Raw genomic sequence first — 17,661 nt, 5'->3', positions numbered from 1 at the left:
ATGCTGGGATCCCGGAGAAAGAATGGACTTGCTAGCAAGATGAGAGCAAGCAGGCAAAGAGGAAAAGCTCCTTCTTCCCTGTCTTTATATAGGCTTTGAGAAGGAGGTGTGGCCCAGTTTGGATTAGATTAGAATCTCAGTCGGTTGATCCTGATTGGATGTCCTCAAGGCAAGATTCGGATTAAAGTTGTGTGTCTGCTTGCCTGGAGATGTGGATCAGAAGTGATCTAATTGCCCAGCAGTGGTGGCACACACCTTTAAGCCCATTTAATGCTGGGATTAAACAAAACAAAGAACAAAACAGAAAACAAACACAAACCAAAACCAAATAAACAACAAAGACAAACAAACAAGGAAACCAAAAAGTGACCTAATCATGATCACCTCACGGCACATTCAGCACCACACCTATCAGCATTTTGAAATTAGACCAGACCTCTTCTTGAGATGCTTTGCTAGCATGGTTGTTGTTGTTGTCATTGTTGTTGTGTTTTTTTTTGTTTTGTTTTGTTTTCTGCTTTCAACACCCATCGCAATGACCTCTTAAAAGACCCGAGTCAAATGAACTGTTTGCCATTCGAGTTGCAGTCACAGGCTGGCCAATGGTTAAGCAGATTTGTGCCTGCCACCATTTCCTGAATGGTTTAGTCTGTAAACATTCAAGGGGATTGAACTGGTCTGCCCTTGTATATGAAAACCCCAAATTCTAGTTTCCTCCCAATGAGCAATGACACTATCTATTCCTTGCTAGTAAACTACATGGTCCCCAGATATCACTCTAAGACCCTGAGATGTAGAATATTTGCTGACTCCCAGGCAAGATTGAGAAACCTAGCTCTATTGAAGCACTGGAATATAATATACCATGTAAGTGGCTTTGAGGCCAGCTTTAATTCCACTCTCTTGGGTGACAACAATATTTGTAGGCCATACTTGTGAATGTTTTTAAGAGGCAAATACCATGAGCTTTGGCCTTCACTCTTGAGCCCAGACCCACAGAGACCCAAACTGTGTAAAGATTATTCTATCACGACTGTTTGTGGCCTTTCTCAGCTCCACCCCACGCTTACCTGGCCATGGCCAGGTAGCTCTGACCCATATCAAAGGGGCTGCTTGCCCCTCTTTTCCCTCTCTCTCTCATCCTCTCATTCTCTTGCCCTCTTTGTCTCTTCCATTTTCCTTTCCCGTCCCCACTCCCTCCACATACGGTCCTGGCCAGCTTCTACTTCTCTCCTCCTCTCTGCCTCTTAACTCTCCCCATCAACTCCCTTCCCCATGCCCCAAAGAAACTCTCTTCCATGCTATACCATCCTGTGGGTGGTCCCTCTGGGTGAAGGGTTGCCTCTGCATGGGTCCACTGAGGCACGCTCTTCCCCCCACAGGCCCAGAGAACGCAATCTTATTCCACCTTCTACTTTGATGATTACAACAACCACCAAAGAAATCAGTCTCCAAGGTGAAGGTGAATTACTACTTTAGTACCCTAGAATGCCTGTTCCCCCACCCCAGCACACCTTTGCCTTTTAGTATGGCAAAGGTGAAAATGCTACCTTCAACACAACAGCAACAAGTAAAATGTATCCCCAAGATAAGTCAGGGCCAAAGAGGTCTGTTTCAGAGTTAAAAATCAAACTAAAACACACAAAAAGGCAAAAAGAAATTACATTAGATTGTAGATTTTATTTGAAAACAGGCAAGGAAAAGAGGAGAAATCCAAAGAAGCAAAACCCAAATCCACCATGGTCTGCACAGTCCAGTTGCCAACCCTCCCTCCCTCCCTCCCTTCCTCTCTCCCTCCCCCTAGGCATCACAGATGAGGCTTCTGGGTCCCATTTCTCGCTTGGATTTGCTCAGTCAGTGTCCATGCTTTCCATATAAGCATCCAACTGTGCGTCCAACCCCTCTGCAGTAAGCTGCTGCTTCGAGTTGCTGCTGGCCCCTCTAGCTCGTCCCTGGTAGCCTCCACTTGTCCCTCTCCTGGTGACTCCGGCACGCGAACCTCCCGAGCCAGGGTTTCTTGTCATGCCTCCTCTGTTGATGCTTTGTGCAGGTCTTGGTTGCATAAGGATCTGGGATGTGACGAGCTGGATCTTCATGCGGCGGCCATCCAAAGGCACACCATTGTACTCTTGCATAGCCTTCAGGGCATCTGCTTCCCGTTCAAAGTGCACCTCTTCTGTCCCCAAACTTTGTCCAGAGCGATCATAGTGCACGGTGGCTTTCTTCAAGGTTCCGGATGAAGCAAAGACTTCCTGTATATCAGCATCGGACACTGCAAAGTCCAGGTTGGACACAAGCAGCTTCCCACCGCTGTCCACGCTGGCTCCACCCACGAAGGCCCTGTGGACTAGGTCCTGCTGCCACTTGTCCCGACGACTTTGCTTCTGGTGGCTGTATGGTGCCACCCGGTTCCTGCCGCGCAGGGCCATGGCAGGCTGCTTCCTCCTAGGCTCACCACCGCCGCCTGCTTTGAAGCCACGGAAGTTCTGGTAGCCGGCCCCTCTGCGACCCCGGCCCCACCAGGGACCTCCTTGCTGCCTCCGGTTCAGCTTGATGATGTCATCCAAAGACATGTCCACTTTGTTGGCCATCGCCAGTGTGGATTCGGGCATCAGATCGAGCCCACCTGTTTTGAAAACAAAGTTTTAACCTTATGTTCAAAGCCTCTCCCTGGTGCTTTTAGCATAGTAAATCACTGAGCAACAGGGAAGAGGTCCTGAGAACTTGATGAGGAAAAACAAGAATTTTCAACAGGAACACTCTTTATCGACAAAGGTTTCAATTGAAACCATTACAGGTGGCTGTATCTCCTCCTGATTGTTTGGTAAGTGATAGAAGTGCTTAATTACATTTCTGGCCTACTCAGAGTGATTCCTATACAACTCTTAACACCACACTTTCCAAACAACATTGGAAACATCTGAACAGGCAAACCCAATGAGCTGAGGCCAGTCTCTGGGTACCAGTACCTATCGAGGAGACAATTCACCCATCCAAGTCTTCTGAGCTCTACCTGACTCCTGTACCAACACACCACCAAACAAACCAGAAAGGAATTTGAGGAATTTGAACAGAAAATAAAATATAACCGCATTGTCCAGGTTTGCATAGGGGATCACTGTCACAAACAAAATAGAGTAAACTAAACGGGAAAAAAAAAGGTTCAGTGTGGTGGCCAATGCTTTTGATCCCAGCCCTCAAGAGGCAGAGACAGGAGGACCTTTTCAAGTTAGATGACATCCTGCTACTACACCTAGACAGCTCTAGACTGTCCAGGGCAGCCTAGTACGACTGATACTTGAGAAAAAAACAACAACAACAACAACACTATCTGTATATTTTATCTACAGAAGATAAAAACATGGAAACAATCATAAGTAGAATGATAAGTATAAACCTCCAAAATACACAATTTCAAAATGACAACGTTACTTAAAAGCGAGTACAATATAGAGTTGAATGTTAAGTTTAAGTCTTGGGATTTTTTTTCACACCACAAATCATCATCCCCTATAAAGAGACAGGATACCAATGAAAGCAATGTTTGGGAGCTGTAACCTAGATGCCAAAAGAAAATACTGTGGCTAATTCTCTGTGAAACCCACTAATCTGACTGAAAGCTTCATTTTTTTCATAGCCTTCTCCCAGAGTCCCTCTTACCTCTTAAATCAGTTGGCTTTCTTTTATGTAGGTATCGAGGGGGAACACGCTGTAGAGCAGAGGTGGCGTCCAACTCAGAGATCTGCCTGCCTCTGTCTCCCAAGTGCTTCGGTGAAAGCTTTTGACACCTAAAGAAACAGAACACCATCTCTAAACTCCTCCCATTAGATAGGAAAAAACAGAAAACAAAGAAACAAAGAAAGAAACAACAGCAGAGCCAGAAAATAAAAAAAAAAAAATGGACACACATCCCAAGATTCTGTGACTGCAACATAGGGGGAATCAGAGACTGTCCTCTAGAGGGGTGTCACAAAGACAGATAGCTACTACTTGTGTTTATTGCTGGGCATCTCACCCATGGCTTCACACATGGGTACTGCACGCAAGTACTCGGCCATGGAGACCCTCTTGGAACCCTCCTGGAAGGATCTTAAGAAGGAGAATAAAATGTATGGAGTGTATACTAAAAGAAGGAAGGCTTGGAGATACGGGGGGCTTAGTGTTCTAGACACTGGGCTCTGCCATCGATTCCATTGGAATGCAACTCACTGGGTCCCATTTTCAGATTCATCTCAGTTTCTTTAATGGTGCAGAGAGAGAACATTGGTTTGTTTGTTTGGGTTCCCTTTAAGACCTAGTCAGACTCTGTAGCCTAGTAGTTGATCTATGGCCCAGGCTGGCCTCAGAATCCTAGATTTGCTTAACTCCCTCTACAGAGTAGTGAGACATCAACCCATGGGCCACTATGCCCAGCTCAGAGAAATAGTTTTGAGACAAGTATCTTTCTTCTAAATCTTTGAAATGAAAAGCATCATCACTATGGTAGTCAGGGTTCTCTCTAGAGAAGCACAACTTACAGAATGAATCTCTACATACATACAGAAAGGGGATTGAGTTGAATGACTTACAAGGTGTGGTCCCACTAATCCAGTGGTTTGCTATGATGATGGAAAGTTCAGAGTTCCAGAATCCACTCAGTCCACAAGGCTGGAGGTCTCAACTGGTCTTCAGTAGAGATGCTGGGATCCCGGTGAAAGAATGGACTTGCTAGCAAGATGAGAGCAAGCAGGCAAAGAGGAAAAGCTCCTTCTTCCCTGTCTTTATATAGGCTTTGAGAAGGAGGTGTGGCCCAGTTTGGATTAGATTAGAATCTCAGTCGGTTGATCCTGATTGGATGTCCTCAAGGCAAGATTCGGATTAAAGTTGTGTGTCTGCTTGCCTGGAGATGTGGATCAGAAGTGATCTAATTGCCCAGCAGTGGTGGCACACACCTTTAAGCCCATTTAATGCTGGGATTAAACAAAACAAAGAACAAAACAGAAAACAAACACAAACCAAAACCAAATAAACAACAAAGACAAACAAACAAGGAAACCAAAAAGTGACCTAATCATGATCACCTCACGGCACATTCAGCACCACACCTATCAGCATTTTGAAATTAGACCAGACCTCTTCTTGAGATGCTTTGCTAGCATGGTTGTTGTTGTTGTCATTGTTGTTGTGTTTTTTTTGTTTTGTTTTGTTTTCTGCTTTCAACACCCATCGCAATGACCTCTTAAAAGACCCGAGTCAAATGAACTGTTTGCCATTCGAGTTGCAGTCACAGGCTGGCCAATGGTTAAGCAGATTTGTGCCTGCCACCATTTCCTGAATGGTTTAGTCTGTAAACATTCAAGGGGATTGAACTGGTCTGCCCTTGTATATGAAAACCCCAAATTCTAGTTTCCTCCCAATGAGCAATGACACTATCTATTCCTTGCTAGTAAACTACATGGTCCCCAGATATCACTCTAAGACCCTGAGATGTAGAAGATTTGCTGACTCCCAGGCAAGATTGAGAAACCTAGCTCTATTGAAGCACTGGAATATAATATACCATGTAAGTGGCTTTGAGGCCAGCTTTAATTCCACTCTCTTGGGTGACAACAATATTTGTAGGCCATACTTGTGAATGTTTTTAAGAGGCAAATACCATGAGCTTTGGCCTTCACTCTTGAGCCCAGACCCACAGAGACCCAAACTGTGTAAAGATTATTCTATCACGACTGTTTGTGGCCTTTCTCAGCTCCACCCCACGCTTACCTGGCCATGGCCAGGTAGCTCTGACCCATATCAAAGGGGCTGCTTGCCCCTCTTTTCCCTCTCTCTCTCATCCTCTCATTCTCTTGCCCTCTTTGTCTCTTCCATTTTCCTTTCCCGTCCCCACTCCCTCCACATACGGTCCTGGCCAGCTTCTACTTCTCTCCTCCTCTCTGCCTCTTAACTCTCCCCATCAACTCCCTTCCCCATGCCCCAAAGAAACTCTCTTCCATGCTATACCATCCTGTGGGTGGTCCCTCTGGGTGAAGGGTTGCCTCTGCATGGGTCCACTGAGGCACGCTCTTCCCCCCACAGGCCCAGAGAACGCAATCTTATTCCACCTTCTACTTTGATGATTACAACAACCACCAAAGAAATCAGTCTCCAAGGTGAAGGTGAATTACTACTTTAGTACCCTAGAATGCCTGTTCCCCCACCCCAGCACACCTTTGCCTTTTAGTATGGCAAAGGTGAAAATGCTACCTTCAACACAACAGCAACAAGTAAAATGTATCCCCAAGATAAGTCAGGGCCAAAGAGGTCTGTTTCAGAGTTAAAAATCAAACTAAAACACACAAAAAGGCAAAAAGAAATTACATTAGATTGTAGATTTTATTTGAAAACAGGCAAGGAAAAGAGGAGAAATCCAAAGAAGCAAAACCCAAATCCACCATGGTCTGCACAGTCCAGTTGCCAACCCTCCCTCCCTCCCTCCCTTCCTCTCTCCCTCCCCCTAGGCATCACAGATGAGGCTTCTGGGTCCCATTTCTCGCATGGATTTGCTCAGTCAGTGTCCATGCTTTCCATATAAGCATCCAACTGTGCGTCCAACCCCTCTGCAGTAAGCTGCTGCTTCGAGTTGCTGCTGGCCCCTCTAGCTCGTCCCTGGTAGCCTCCACTTGTCCCTCTCCTGGTGACTCCGGCACGCGAACCTCCCGAGCCAGGGTTTCTTGTCATGCCTCCTCTGTTGATGCTTTGTGCAGGTCTTGGTTGCATAAGGATCTGGGATGTGACGAGCTGGATCTTCATGCGGCGGCCATCCAAAGGCACACCATTGTACTCTTGCATAGCCTTCAGGGCATCTGCTTCCCGTTCAAAGTGCACCTCTGCTGTCCCCAAACTTTGTCCAGAGCGATCATAGTGCACGGTGGCTTTCTTCAAGGTTCCGGATGAAGCAAAGACTTCCTGTATATCAGCATCGGACACTGCAAAGTCCAGGTTGGACACAAGCAGCTTCCCACCGCTGTCCACGCTGGCTCCACCCACGAAGGCCCTGTGGACTAGGTCCTGCTGCCACTTGTCCCGACGACTTTGCTTCTGGTGGCTGTATGGTGCCACCCGGTTCCTGCCGCGCAGGGCCATGGCAGGCTGCTTCCTCCTAGGCTCACCACCGCCGCCTGCTTTGAAGCCACGGAAGTTCTGGTAGCCGGCCCCTCTGCGACCCCGGCCCCACCAGGGACCTCCTTGCTGCCTCCGGTTCAGCTTGATGATGTCATCCAAAGACATGTCCACTTTGTTGGCCATCGCCAGTGTGGATTCGGGCATCAGATCGAGCCCACCTGTTTTGAAAACAAAGTTTTAACCTTATGTTCAAAGCCTCTCCCTGGTGCTTTTAGCATAGTAAATCACTGAGCAACAGGGAAGAGGTCCTGAGAACTTGATGAGGAAAAACAAGAATTTTCAACAGGAACACTCTTTATCGACAAAGGTTTCAATTGAAACCATTACAGGTGGCTGTATCTCCTCCTGATTGTTTGGTAAGTGATAGAAGTGCTTAATTACATTTCTGGCCTACTCAGAGTGATTCCTATACAACTCTTAACACCACACTTTCCAAACAACATTGGAAATATCTGAACAGGCAAACCCAATGAGCTGAGGCCAGTCTCTGGGTACCAGTACCTATCGAGGAGACAATTCACCCATCCAAGTCTTCTGAGCTCTACCTGACTCCTGTACCAACACACCACCAAACAAACCAGAAAGGAATTTGAGGAATTTGAACAGAAAATAAAATATAACCGCATTGTCCAGGTTTGCATAGGGGATCACTGTCACAAACAAAATAGAGTAAACTAAACGGGAAAAAAAAAGGTTCAGTGTGGTGGCCAATGCTTTTGATCCCAGCCCTCAAGAGGCAGAGACAGGAGGACCTTTTCAAGTTAGATGACATCCTGCTACTACACCTAGACAGCTCTAGACTGTCCAGGGCAGCCTAGTACGACTGATACTTGAGAAAAAAACAACAACAACAACAACACTATCTGTATATTTTATCTACAGAAGATAAAAACATGGAAACAATCATAAGTAGAATGATAAGTATAAACCTCCAAAATACACAATTTCAAAATGACAACGTTACTTAAAAGCGAGTACAATATAGAGTTGAATGTTAAGTTTAAGTCTTGGGATTTTTTTTCACACCACAAATCATCATCCCCTATAAAGAGACAGGATACCAATGAAAGCAATGTTTGGGAGCTGTAACCTAGATGCCAAAAGAAAATACTGTGGCTAATTCTCTGTGAAACCCACTAATCTGACTGAAAGCTTCATTTTTTTCATAGCCTTCTCCCAGAGTCCCTCTTACCTCTTAAATCAGTTGGCTTTCTTTTATGTAGGTATCGAGGGGGAACACGCTGTAGAGCAGAGGTGGCGTCCAACTCAGAGATCTGCCTGCCTCTGTCTCCCAAGTGCTTCGGTGAAAGCTTTTGACACCTAAAGAAACAGAACACCATCTCTAAACTCCTCCCATTAGATAGGAAAAAACAGAAAACAAAGAAACAAAGAAAGAAACAACAGCAGAGCCAGAAAATAAAAAAAAAAAAAAATGGACACACATCCCAAGATTCTGTGACTGCAACATAGGGGGAATCAGAGACTGTCCTCTAGAGGGGTGTCACAAAGACAGATAGCTACTACTTGTGTTTATTGCTGGGCATCTCACCCATGGCTTCACACATGGGTACTGCACGCAAGTACTCGGCCATGGAGACCCTCTTGGAACCCTCCTGGAAGGATCTTAAGAAGGAGAATAAAATGTATGGAGTGTATACTAAAAGAAGGAAGGCTTGGAGATACGGGGGGCTTAGTGTTCTAGACACTGGGCTCTGCCATCGATTCCATTGGAATGCAACTCACTGGGTCCCATTTTCAGATTCATCTCAGTTTCTTTAATGGTGCAGAGAGAGAACATTGGTTTGTTTGTTTGGGTTCCCTTTAAGACCTAGTCAGACTCTGTAGCCTAGTAGTTGATCTATGGCCCAGGCTGGCCTCAGAATCCTAGATTTGCTTAACTCCCTCTACAGAGTAGTGAGACATCAACCCATGGGCCACTATGCCCAGCTCAGAGAAATAGTTTTGAGACAAGTATCTTTCTTCTAAATCTTTGAAATGAAAAGCATCATCACTATGGTAGTCAGGGTTCTCTCTAGAGAAGCACAACTTACAGAATGAATCTCTACATACATACAGAAAGGGGATTGTGTTGAATGACTTACAAGGTGTGGTCCCACTAATCCAGTGGTTTGCTATGATGATGGAAAGTTCAGAGTTCCAGAATCCACTCAGTCCACAAGGCTGGAGGTCTCAACTGGTCTTCAGTAGAGATGCTGGGATCCCGGTGAAAGAATGGACTTGCTAGCAAGATGAGAGCAAGCAGGCAAAGAGGAAAAGCTCCTTCTTCCCTGTCTTTATATAGGCTTTGAGAAGGAGGTGTGGCCCAGTTTGGATTAGATTAGAATCTCAGTCGGTTGATCCTGATTGGATGTCCTCAAGGCAAGATTCGGATTAAAGTTGTGTGTCTGCCTGCCTGGAGATGTGGATCAGAAGTGATCTAATTGCCCAGCAGTGGTGGCACACACCTTTAAGCCCATTTAATGCTGGGATTAAACAAAACAAAGAACAAAACAGAAAACAAACACAAACCAAAACCAAATAAACAACAAAGACAAACAAACAAGGAAACCAAAAAGTGACCTAATCATGATCACCTCACGGCACATTCAGCACCACACCTATCAGCTTTTTGAAATTAGACCAGACCTCTTCTTGAGATGCTTTGCTAGCATGGTTGTTGTTGTTGTCATTGTTGTTGTGTTTTTTTTTGTTTTGTTTTGTTTTCTGCTTTCAACACCCATCGCAATGACCTCTTAAAAGACCCGAGTCAAATGAACTGTTTGCCATTCGAGTTGCAGTCACAGGCTGGCCAATGGTTAAGCAGATTTGTGCCTGCCACCATTTCCTGAATGGTTTAGTCTGTAAACATTCAAGGGGATTGAACTGGTCTGCCCTTGTATATGAAAACCCCAAATTCTAGTTTCCTCCCAATGAGCAATGACACTATCTATTCCTTGCTAGTAAACTACATGGTCCCCAGATATCACTCTAAGACCCTGAGATGTAGAATATTTGCTGACTCCCAGGCAAGATTGAGAAACCTAGCTCTATTGAAGCACTGGAATATAATATACCATGTAAGTGGCTTTGAGGCCAGCTTTAATTCCACTCTCTTGGGTGACAACAATATTTGTAGGCCATACTTGTGAATGTTTTTAAGAGGCAAATACCATGAGCTTTGGCCTTCACTCTTGAGCCCAGACCCACAGAGACCCAAACTGTGTAAAGATTATTCTATCACGACTGTTTGTTGCCTTTCTCAGCTCCACCCCACGCTTACCTGGCCATGGCCAGGTAGCTCTGACCCATATCAAAGGGGCTGCTTGCCCCTCTTTTCCCTCTCTCTCTCGTCCTCTCATTCTCTTGCCCTCTTTGTCTCTTCCATTTTCCTTTCCCGTCCCCAGTCCCTCCACATAAGGTCCTGGCCACCTTCTACTTCTCTCCTCCTCTCTGCCTCTTAACTCTCCCCATCAACTCCCTTCCCCATGCCCCAAAGAAACTCTCTTCCATGCTATACCATCCTGTGGGTGGTCCCTCTGGGTGAAGGGTTGCCTCTGCATGGGTCCACTGAGGCACGCTCTTCCCCCCACAGGCCCAGAGAACGCAATCTTATTCCACCTTCTACTTTGATGATTACAACAACCACCAAAGAAATCAGTCTCCAAGGTGAAGGTGAATTACTACTTTAGTACCCTAGAATGCCTGTTCCCCCACCCCAGCACACCTTTGCCTTTTAGTATGGCAAAGGTGAAAATGCTACCTTCAACACAACAGCAACAAGTAAAATGTATCCCCAAGATAAGTCAGGGCCAAAGAGGTCTGTTTCAGAGTTAAAAATCAAACTAAAACACACAAAAAGGCAAAAAGAAATTACATTAGATTGTAGATTTTATTTGAAAACAGGCAAGGAAAAGAGGAGAAATCCAAAGAAGCAAAACCCAAATCCACCATGGTCTGCACAGTCCAGTTGCCAACCCTCCCTCCCTCCCTCCCTTCCTCTCTCCCTCCCCCTAGGCATCACAGATGAGGCTTCTGGGTCCCATTTCTCGCATGGATTTGCTCAGTCAGTGTCCATGCTTTCCATATAAGCATCCAACTGTGCGTCCAACCCCTCTGCAGTAAGCTGCTGCTTCGAGTTGCTGCTGGCCCCTCTAGCTCGTCCCTGGTAGCCTCCACTTGTCCCTCTCCTGGTGACTCCGGCACGCGAACCTCCCGAGCCAGGGTTTCTTGTCATGCCTCCTCTGTTGATGCTTTGTGCAGGTCTTGGTTGCATAAGGATCTGGGATGTGACGAGCTGGATCTTCATGCGGCGGCCATCCAAAGGCACACCATTGTACTCTTGCATAGCCTTCAGGGCATCTGCTTCCCGTTCAAAGTGCACCTCTGCTGTCCCCAAACTTTGTCCAGAGCGATCATAGTGCACGGTGGCTTTCTTCAAGGTTCCGGATGAAGCAAAGACTTCCTGTATATCAGCATCGGACACTGCAAAGTCCAGGTTGGACACAAGCAGCTTCCCACCGCTGTTCACGCTGGCTCCACCCACGAAGGCCCTGTGGACTAGGTCCTGCTGCCACTTGTCCCGACGACTTTGCTTCTGGTGGCTGTATGGTGCCACCCGGTTCCTGCCGCGCAGGGCCATGGCAGGCTGCTTCCTCCTAGGCTCACCACCGCCGCCTGCTTTGAAGCCACGGAAGTTCTGGTAGCCGGCCCCTCTGCGACCCCGGCCCCACCAGGGACCTCCTTGCTGCCTCCGGTTCAGCTTGATGATGTCATCCAAAGACATGTCCACTTTGTTGGCCATCGCCAGTGTGGATTCGGGCATCAGATCGAGCCCACCTGTTTTGAAAACAAAGTTTTAACCTTATGTTCAAAGCCTCTCCCTGGTGCTTTTAGCATAGTAAATCACTGAGCAACAGGGAAGAGGTCCTGAGAACTTGATGAGGAAAAACAAGAATTTTCAACAGGAACACTCTTTATCGACAAAGGTTTCAATTGAAACCATTACAGGTGGCTGTATCTCCTCCTGATTGTTTGGTAAGTGATAGAAGTGCTTAATTACATTTCTGGCCTACTCAGAGTGATTCCTATACAACTCTTAACACCACACTTTCCAAACAACATTGGAAACATCTGAACAGGCAAACCCAATGAGCTGAGGCCAGTCTCTGGGTACCAGTACCTATCGAGGAGACAATTCACCCATCCAAGTCTTCTGAGCTCTACCTGACTCCTGTACCAACACACCACCAAACAAACCAGAAAGGAATTTGAGGAATTTGAACAGAAAATAAAATATAACCGCATTGTCCAGGTTTGCATAGGGGAACACTGTCACAAACAAAATAGAGTAAACTAAACGGGGAAAAAAAAAGGTTCAGTGTGGTGGCCAATGCTTTTGATCCCAGCCCTCAAGAGGCAGAGACAGGAGGACCTTTTCAAGTTAGATGACATCCTGCTACTACACCTAGACAGCTCTAGACTGTCCAGGGCAGCCTAGTACGACTGATACTTGAGAAAAAAAAAACAACAACAACACTATCTGTATATTTTATCTACAGAAGATAAAAACATGGAAACAATCATAAGTAGAATGATAAGTATAAACCTCCAAAATACACAATTTCAAAATGACAACGTTACTTAAAAGCGAGTACAATATAGAGTTGAATGTTAAGTTTAAGTCTTGGGATTTTTTTTCACACCACAAATCATCATCCCCTATAAAGAGACAGGATACCAATGAAAGCAATGTTTGGGAGCTGTAACCTAGATGCCAAAAGAAAATACTGTGGCTAATTCTCTGTGAAACCCACTAATCTGACTGAAAGCTTCATTTTTTTCATAGCCTTCTCCCAGAGTCCCTCTTACCTCTTAAATCAGTTGGCTTTCTTTTATGTAGGTATCCAGGGGGAACACGCTGTAGAGCAGAGGTGGCGTCCAACTCAGAGATCTGCCTGCCTCTGTCTCCCAAGTGCTTCGGTGAAAGCTTTTGACACCTAAAGAAACAGAACACCATCTCTAAACTCCTCCCATTAGATAGGAAAAAACAGAAAACAAAGAAACAAAGAAAGAAACAACAGCAGAGCCAGAAAATAAAAAAAAAAAATGGACACACATCCCAAGATTCTGTGACTGCAACATAGGGGGAATCAGAGACTGTCCTCTAGAGGGGTGTCACAAAGACAGACAGCTACTACTTGTGTTTATTGCTGGGCATCTCACCCATGGCTTCACACATGGGTACTGCACGCAAGTACTCGGCCATGGAGACCCTCTTGGAACCCTCCTGGAAGGATCTTAAGAAGGAGAATAAAATGTATGGAGTGTATACTAAAAGAAGGAAGGCTTGGAGATACGGGGGGCTTAGTGTTCTAGACACTGGGCTCTGCCATCGATTCCATTGGAATGCAACTCACTGGGTCCCATTTTCAGATTCATCTCAGTTTCTTTAATGGTGCAGAGAGAGAACATTGGTTTTTTTTTGTTTGGGTTCCCTTTAAGACCTAGTCAGACTCTGTAGCCTAGTAGTTGATCTATGGCCCAGGCTGGCCTCAGAATCCTAGATTTGCTTAACTCCCTCTACAGAGTAGTGAGACATCAACCCATGGGCCACTATGCCCAGCTCAGAGAAATAGTTTTGAGACAAGTATCTTTCTTCTAAATCTTTGAAATGAAAAGCATCATCACTATGGTAGTCAGGGTTCTCTCTAGAGAAGCATAACTTACAGAATGAATCTCTACATACATACAGAAAGGGGATTGAGTTGAATGACTTACAAGGTGTGGTCCCACTAATCCAGTGGTTTGCTATGATGATGGAAAGTTCAGAGTTCCAGAATCCACTCAGTCCACAAGGCTGGAGGTCTCAACTGGTCTTCAGTAGAGATGCTGGGATCCCGGTGAAAGAATGGACTTGCTAGCAAGGTGAGAGCAAGCAGGCAAAGAGGAAAAGCTCCTTCTTCCCTGTCTTTATATAGGCTTTGAGAAGGAGGTGTGGCCCAGTTTGGATTAGATTAGAATCTCAGTCGGTTGATCCTGATTGGATGTCCTCAAGGCAAGATTCGGATTAAAGTTGTGTGTCTGCCTGCCTGGAGATGTGGATCAGAAGTGATCTAATTGCCCAGCAGTGGTGGCACACACCTTTAAGCCCATTTAATGCTGGGATTAAACAAAACAAAGAACAAAACAGAAAACAAACACAAACCAAAACCAAATAAACAACAAAGACAAACAAACAAGGAAACCAAAAAGTGACCTAATCATGATCACCTCACGGCACATTCAGCACCACACCTATCAGCTTTTTGAAATTAGACCAGACCTCTTCTTGAGATGCTTTGCTAGCATGGTTGTTGTTGTTGTCATTGTTGTTGTGTTTTTTTTTTTTGTTTTGTTTTGTTTTCTGCTTTCAACACCCATCGCAATGACCTCTTAAAAGACCCGAGTCAAATGAACTGTTTGCCATTCGAGTTGCAGTCACAGGCTGGCCAATGGTTAAGCAGATTTGTGCCTGCCACCATTTCCTGAATGGTTTAGTCTGTAAACATTCAAGGGGATTGAACTGGTCTGCCCTTGTATATGAAAACCCCAAATTCTAGTTTCCTCCCAATGAGCAATGACACTATCTATTCCTTGCTAGTAAACTACATGGTCCCCAGATATCACTCTAAGACCCTGAGAGGTAGAATATTTGCTGACTCCCAGGCAAGATTGAGAAACCTAGCTCTATTGAAGCACTGGAATATAATATACCATGTAAGTGGCTTTGAGGCCAGCTTTAATTCCACTCTCTTGGGTGACAACAATATTTGTAGGCCATACTTGTGAATGTTTTTAAGAGGCAAATACCATGAGCTTTGGCCTTCACTCTTGAGCCCAGACCCACAGAGACCCAAACTGTGTAAAGATTATTCTATCACGACTGTTTGTGGCCTTTCTCAGCTCCACCCCACGCTTACCTGGCCATGGCCAGGTAGCTCTGACCCATATCAAAGGGGCTGCTTGCCCCTCTTTTCCCTCTCTCTCTCATCCTCTCATTCTCTTGCCCTCTTTGTCTCTTCCATTTTCCTTTCCCGTCCCCACTCCCTCCACATAAGGTCCTGGCCAGCTTCTACTTCTCTCCTCCTCTCTGCCTCTTAACTCTCCCCATCAACTCCCTTCCCCATGCCCCAAAGAAACTCTCTTCCATGCTATACCATCCTGTGGGTGGTCCCTCTGGGTGAAGGGTTGCCTCTGCATGGGTCCACTGAGGCACGCTCTTCCCCCCACAGGCCCAGAGAACGCAATCTTATTCCACCTTCTACTTTGATGATTACAACAACCACCAAAGAAATCAGTCTCCAAGGTGAAGGTGAATTACTACTTTAGTACCCTAGAATGCCTGTTCCCCCACCCCAGCACACCTTTGCCTTTTAGTATGGCAAAGGTGAAAATGCTACCTTCAACACAACAGCAACAAGTAAAATGTATCCCCAAGATAAGTCAGGGCCAAAGAGGTCTGTTTCAGAGTTAAAAATCAAACTAAAACACACAAAAAGGCAAAAAGAAATTACATTAGATTGTAGATTTTATTTGAAAACAGGCAAGGAAAAGAGGAGAAATCCAAAGAAGCAAAACCCAAATCCACCATGGTCTGCACAGTCCAGTTGCCAACCCTCCCTCCCTCCCTCCCTTCCTCTCTCCCTCCCCCTAGGCATCACAGATGAGGCTTCTGGGTCCCATTTCTCGCATGGATTTGCTCAGTCAGTGTCCATGCTTTCCATATAAGCATCCAACTGTGCGTCCAACCCCTCTGCAGTAAGCTGCTGCTTCGAGTTGCTGCTGGCCCCTCTAGCTCGTCCCTGGTAGCCTCCACTTGTCCCTCTCCTGGTGACTCCGGCACGCGAACCTCCCGAGCCAGGGTTTCTTGTCATGCCTCCTCTGTTGATGCTTTGTGCAGGTCTTGGTTGCATAAGGATCTGGGATGTGACGAGCTGGATCTTCATGCGGCGGCCATCCAAAGGCACACCATTGTACTCTTGCATAGCCTTCAGGGCATCTGCTTCCCGTTCAAAGTGCACCTCTGCTGTCCCCAAACTTTGTCCAGAGCGATCATAGTGCACGGTGGCTTTCTTCAAGGTTCCGGATGAAGCAAAGACTTCCTGTATATCAGCATCGGACACTGCAAAGTCCAGGTTGGACACAAGCAGCTTCCCACCGCTGTTCACGCTGGCTCCACCCACGAAGGCCCTGTGGACTAGGTCCTGCTGCCACTTGTCCCGACGACTTTGCTTCTGGTGGCTGTATGGTGCCACCCGGTTCCTGCCGCGCAGGGCCATGGCAGGCTGCTTCCTCCTAGGCTCACCACCGCCGCCTGCTTTGAAGCCACGGAAGTTCTGGTAGCCGGCCCCTCTGCGACCCCGGCCCCACCAGGGACCTCCTTGCTGCCTCCGGTTCAGCTTGATGATGTCATCCAAAGACATGTCCACTTTGTTGGCCATCGCCAGTGTGGATTCGGGCATCAGATCGAGCCCACCTGTTTTGAAAACAAAGTTTTAACCTTATGTTCAAAGCCTCTCCCTGGTGCTTTTAGCATAGTAAATCACTGAGCAACAGGGAAGAGGTCCTGAGAACTTGATGAGGAAAAACAAGAATTTTCAACAGGAACACTCTTTATCGACAAAGGTTTCAATTGAAACCATTACAGGTGGCTGTATCTCCTCCTGATTGTTTGGTAAGTGATAGAAGTGCTTAATTACATTTCTGGCCTACTCAGAGTGATTCCTATACAACTCTTAACACCACACTTTCCAAACAACATTGGAAACATCTGAACAGGCAAACCCAATGAGCTGAGGCCAGTCTCTGGGTACCAGTACCTATCGAGGAGACAATTCACCCATCCAAGTCTTCTGAGCTCTACCTGACTCCTGTACCAACACACCACCAAACAAACCAGAAAGGAATTTGAGGAATTTGAACAGAAAATAAAATATAACCGCATTGTCCAGGTTTGCATAGGGGAACACTGTCACAAACAAAATAGAGTAAACTAAACGGGGAAAAAAAAAGGTTCAGTGTGGTGGCCAATGCTTTTGATCCCAGCCCTCAAGAGGCAGAGACAGGAGGACCTTTTCAAGTTAGATGACATCCTGCTACTACACCTAGACAGCTCTAGACTGTCCAGGGCAGCCTAGTACGACTGATACTTGAGAAAAAAAAAACAACAACAACACTATCTGTATATTTTATCTACAGAAGATAAAAACATGGAAACAATCATAAGTAGAATGATAAGTATAAACCTCCAAAATACACAATTTCAAAATGACAACGTTACTTAAAAGCGAGTACAATATAGAGTTGAATGTTAAGTTTAAGTCTTGGGATTTTTTTTCACACCACAAATCATCATCCCCTATAAAGAGACAGGATACCAATGAAAGCAATGTTTGGGAGCTGTAACCTAGATGCCAAAAGAAAATACTGTGGCTAATTCTCTGTGAAACCCACTAATCTGACTGAAAGCTTCATTTTTTT

General features: G+C 45.8%; 4 protein-coding genes across 4 annotated transcripts; all 4 read right to left on the bottom strand.

Moving 5' to 3' along the window:
- Positions 1-1,862: 1,862 nt before the first annotated feature.
- Positions 1,863-2,312, bottom strand: LOC127692760 (THO complex subunit 4-like; the record flags this gene model as incomplete). Its single annotated transcript, XM_052193359.1, has 1 exon — positions 1,863-2,312. A coding segment is annotated over one exon (450 nt), but the record flags the coding sequence as incomplete, so codon positions are not given.
- Positions 2,313-6,537: 4,225 nt separating this feature from the next.
- LOC127691877 (THO complex subunit 4-like) lies at positions 6,538-6,987 on the bottom strand (the record flags this gene model as incomplete). Its single annotated transcript, XM_052191807.1, has 1 exon — positions 6,538-6,987. A coding segment is annotated over one exon (450 nt), but the record flags the coding sequence as incomplete, so codon positions are not given.
- Positions 6,988-11,215: 4,228 nt separating this feature from the next.
- LOC127693090 (THO complex subunit 4-like) lies at positions 11,216-11,665 on the bottom strand (the record flags this gene model as incomplete). Its single annotated transcript, XM_052193814.1, has 1 exon — positions 11,216-11,665. A coding segment is annotated over one exon (450 nt), but the record flags the coding sequence as incomplete, so codon positions are not given.
- A 4,228-nt stretch (positions 11,666-15,893) lies between these two features.
- On the bottom strand, positions 15,894-16,343 carry LOC127693083 (THO complex subunit 4-like; the record flags this gene model as incomplete). Its single annotated transcript, XM_052193806.1, has 1 exon — positions 15,894-16,343. A coding segment is annotated over one exon (450 nt), but the record flags the coding sequence as incomplete, so codon positions are not given.
- Between the last annotated feature and the right edge of the window lie 1,318 nt (positions 16,344-17,661).

The sequence above is a fragment of the Apodemus sylvaticus genome, chromosome 9 (assembly GCF_947179515.1).
Source record: "Apodemus sylvaticus chromosome 9, mApoSyl1.1, whole genome shotgun sequence".
In the NCBI taxonomy this organism is placed as follows: Eukaryota; Metazoa; Chordata; class Mammalia; order Rodentia; family Muridae; genus Apodemus; species Apodemus sylvaticus.
Note: the sequence above shows the minus strand (reverse complement) of the source record. Positions and strands in the feature narration are given on the sequence as shown.